The sequence below is a fragment of the Anticarsia gemmatalis genome, chromosome 2 (assembly GCF_050436995.1).
Source record: "Anticarsia gemmatalis isolate Benzon Research Colony breed Stoneville strain chromosome 2, ilAntGemm2 primary, whole genome shotgun sequence".
In the NCBI taxonomy this organism is placed as follows: Eukaryota; Metazoa; Arthropoda; class Insecta; order Lepidoptera; family Erebidae; genus Anticarsia; species Anticarsia gemmatalis.
This window is the reverse complement of record NC_134746.1, coordinates 2,189,798-2,193,084: the sequence shown is the minus strand read 5'-3', so window position 1 is coordinate 2,193,084 and position 3,287 is coordinate 2,189,798. Positions and strand designations below refer to the sequence as shown.

General features: G+C 34.2%; 1 protein-coding gene across 1 annotated transcript; it reads left to right on the top strand.

Annotated features, from left to right (window-relative positions):
- LOC142979077 (putative cytochrome P450 6a13) lies at nucleotides 1-2,508 on the top strand. The gene is made up of 2 exons (XM_076123840.1): nucleotides 1-1,377; nucleotides 1,955-2,508. Exons 1-2 carry the CDS (start codon nucleotides 54-56, stop codon nucleotides 2,113-2,115), a joined length of 1,485 nt encoding a protein of 494 aa, XP_075979955.1. The 5' UTR covers nucleotides 1-53; the 3' UTR covers nucleotides 2,116-2,508.
- The last annotated feature ends 779 nt before the right edge of the window (nucleotides 2,509-3,287 follow it).

Sequence of the window (3,287 nt, the reverse complement as noted above, 5' to 3'; positions counted from 1 at the left end):
CGCACGATAACCGTAGTCTCTCAATTGACCTATACGAGAACGTACGCTTCAAAATGTTATTCATAATATTAATAACTCTTTGTGTTGTGTTATTCATAATAAAGTTCAGTGTAAGCAATAGAAATTATTGGCGGAAGAAAAATATCATTCAAGTCGACGACCTCATGTACAAATTCTTTTTCGGCAATCATTCAATGCCAGAAGTTTGCAAGACTGTTTACGACGAACATGACGCTCCACATATCGGTACAACTGCGGGAAGTACTCCAATGCTGATGCTGAAAAACTTAGAAGACGTTCAGGCGGTCTTTGCTGGCGATTTCCATAGTTTCTACAGCCGAGGTATCTTGCCCAATATGAACCCGAATGATGTTCTGTCAAACAATTTGTTGTTCATGGATGACTTCAATACGTGGAAACTTTTGAGACAAAAGCTATCTCCAGTGTTCACTAGCTCGAAGCTAAAGAATATGTTTTTCATCATAGAAAAATGTGCGAGAGATTTCGTCGAGCTGGTTGAAAATAATCAAAGTATGAGAGATAAGCCGTTTAATGCTTTGTATACTTACACTACGGGATCTATTGGCGCCTCTGTATTTGGTATTGATACTAAAACTAATAACAGCACTATGGATTCTCCTTTCTTAGACATGGCTTGGAGGTCTGTAGAACCCTCACTTGCAACTAATATAAAGAGTTTCGTATCAAGTGTATTTCCAAAACTATCTGAGTTACTAAACTTTAAAGTGTTTGGAGAGTTCGAAGACTTTTTTGTTGGTGTTGTGAAAAGTGTGATGGAAGAGAGAAGACGTAATCCTAATATAAAACGTCACGATTTCATAGAAATTTGTGTGGAGTTGCAAAATAACGGAGTGTTACAAGATCCGACGACAGGATTCCAGTTAGAACCGACTGATGAGTTAATTGCTGCTCAAGCGTTCTTCTTTTTCATCGCTGGAGCTGATACAACAGCCAACACCATGCATTTCACTTTACTAGAACTGGCCAGTAATCCGAAAATTTTGAAAACATTACACGAAGAAATCGACAGCGTATTTGAGCCTGGGAAAACGGAACTGACATACGCTGACATTGAGAAATTGCAGTACATGGAAATGGTGATGAATGAGGCTATGAGAAAGTATCCTCCGATTGGTTTTATCCAAAGAGTATGCACTAAAGATACAGTGTTACCCAGTAAAGTTATAATTGAGAAAGGTACCGGTATTATAATACCTGCGTATGCGATACACAGAGATGAGAGGTTTTACTCTAACCCTGATGAGTTTGACCCGGAAAGGTTCGGACCGAACAATATAGCTGATGTTAAGAAATATTCTTTTATGCCGTTTGGAGAAGGAAATCGAATCTGTATTGGTGAGTAAAATATCGCTTCTTATTTGGTTATAAATAAGTTCTATTTAATCTATAAATCGTAGAACGTGTAAAGTCACTAGTCTTTTATAATAACTTTCAAGAATTAACTCAGATATATGCAATTTTCCTGTTTTTTGTTATTGTTTGTTTACCTGCTATATAGATACATTACCTTCTTTATTGATTTTCCTCTTTTACAATATGTTTTGTACTCTTAGTTATATACATATGTAGTTTTAGCCGAATATGGAAAGTGAAGTTTTTGTTTACATATTATATTCAAAATATTTTTTATGGAAATAGGGATAGAGTATGTTTTTATATATTTTTAATTGTTTAAGGAGCATTTCCGTGAGAACTTCTTTACGTTATGCTAGTTCCTTTGCAACAAAGATTATTATTGTTTAGCAAGAAAACGAACCTATGACACTGCAAATAATTCCCTAAGTTTAATTATTTAGAATCTACATATCAATTTTAGATACACGTTTGATTTACATGATATTTATTTTTCCTACTATTGGGGAGAATTTTAGAAAAAAGTGCCAGTATTATAATAGATCTATTTTATTTTCAGGTGCAAGGCTCGCTCGTCTCCAAGTCAAGACTGGTCTCGCGTGGCTTTTGCGTCGTTTTACTTTGGGCGAACAGAAATATGCTCCGGAAAGATTTGAACGCAGTCCCTTCGGCCTTAGGGATCCTCATGCCCGTTATGACTTGATACCACGAAATATTTAATTATTCGAACAATTGTTTGACATAATAATATCGATTTTGAAAATGTGAATGTTTACTTTGTGATAGAGATTGGTAAAAGCCTAGTTATAGTAGTAGTATAATAATATTAGATAATAAGAAATCCGAGATCCTGAATGACAAGATGTGATGTGAATGAGGCAAGTTTGTAAGGATTGTACCAAGTGGCATTGTTTGATCTCTGCCTATACCAAAGAGGCGTATGTATATGTATGTATGTAGATAAAAAATTAATGGTTAATTATATTCCAGTTCATTATGATACTACAATATTTGTTTATATTAATGTGTTAATATTAAAGACTCGAAATAAATATTTGCCTGTTTTTTTACCTGAGGCCATTCAAATCAAAAAAAAAATTATGAAGTTTCACTGTTAATTGTATTGTTGGGTACAATTCCGTACAATGTATATACCATGCAATAGGTAGCGAACATTATTGTTATATACCGAGCACATTTTAATACTTTAAGCTACTTAAAAAAATCTTATATAAATTAGAATACACCAATTTTCAATTCCAATCAATAGACTTTATTACTTTCATTGAATTTAACTAAAGCACCTGCTTAATAAAATCCTTTCAACTTTCCTCTACTACATAAAACGGCTTACTATCTCCTTGTTACACTGTACAAGGAAGGAAAACTACTCAAATTGATTACTACATTACTACATACATACAAATTGGTTCTAGACACTCAGGATTGTATGTATGGATTAGAACACAGCTCGGCGAATTAGATTAAGCTGTTCTCGCGTAATATGCTAAGCGTTTCTAGTGAAACGTTTGCGTGTATTGATGGAGGTGTGTGGTGTATGTAGCCTAGTTATTTTGATTACAAAATATGTTTTTGTTAATATAGAGGTAGAAAGTTTTAGATACCGGCATGCTGCCTCCGTGGCGCAGCGTGAGTTCGATTCCCACACGGTATAATTATTTAGATCCACAAATAATCGTTCAACTACACAGCTAAATATCATTGGTTTATATCATAACTAATCATAAATGTTATTGGTATTAAACAATGTCAAATGTCAATTATAAATTATTCGTGTGAAAGATTTCGACTCCTGGAGGTCTCTTCTTGAACTTTATGAAATGCCCCAGAAACACGAAGATAACCTCTATGATAATATACCTTAGTCATGA

Bases quoted from the DNA above. Each gene is read 5' to 3' on its own strand.
- LOC142979077 (XM_076123840.1), top strand. From the start codon at position 54: ATGTTATTCATAATATTAATAACTCTTTGTGTTGTGTTATTCATAATA. The intron at 1,378-1,954 runs GTGAGTAAAATA...TTTTATTTTCAG, and splicing joins AGGAAATCGAATCTGTATTG to GTGCAAGGCTCGCTCGTCTC.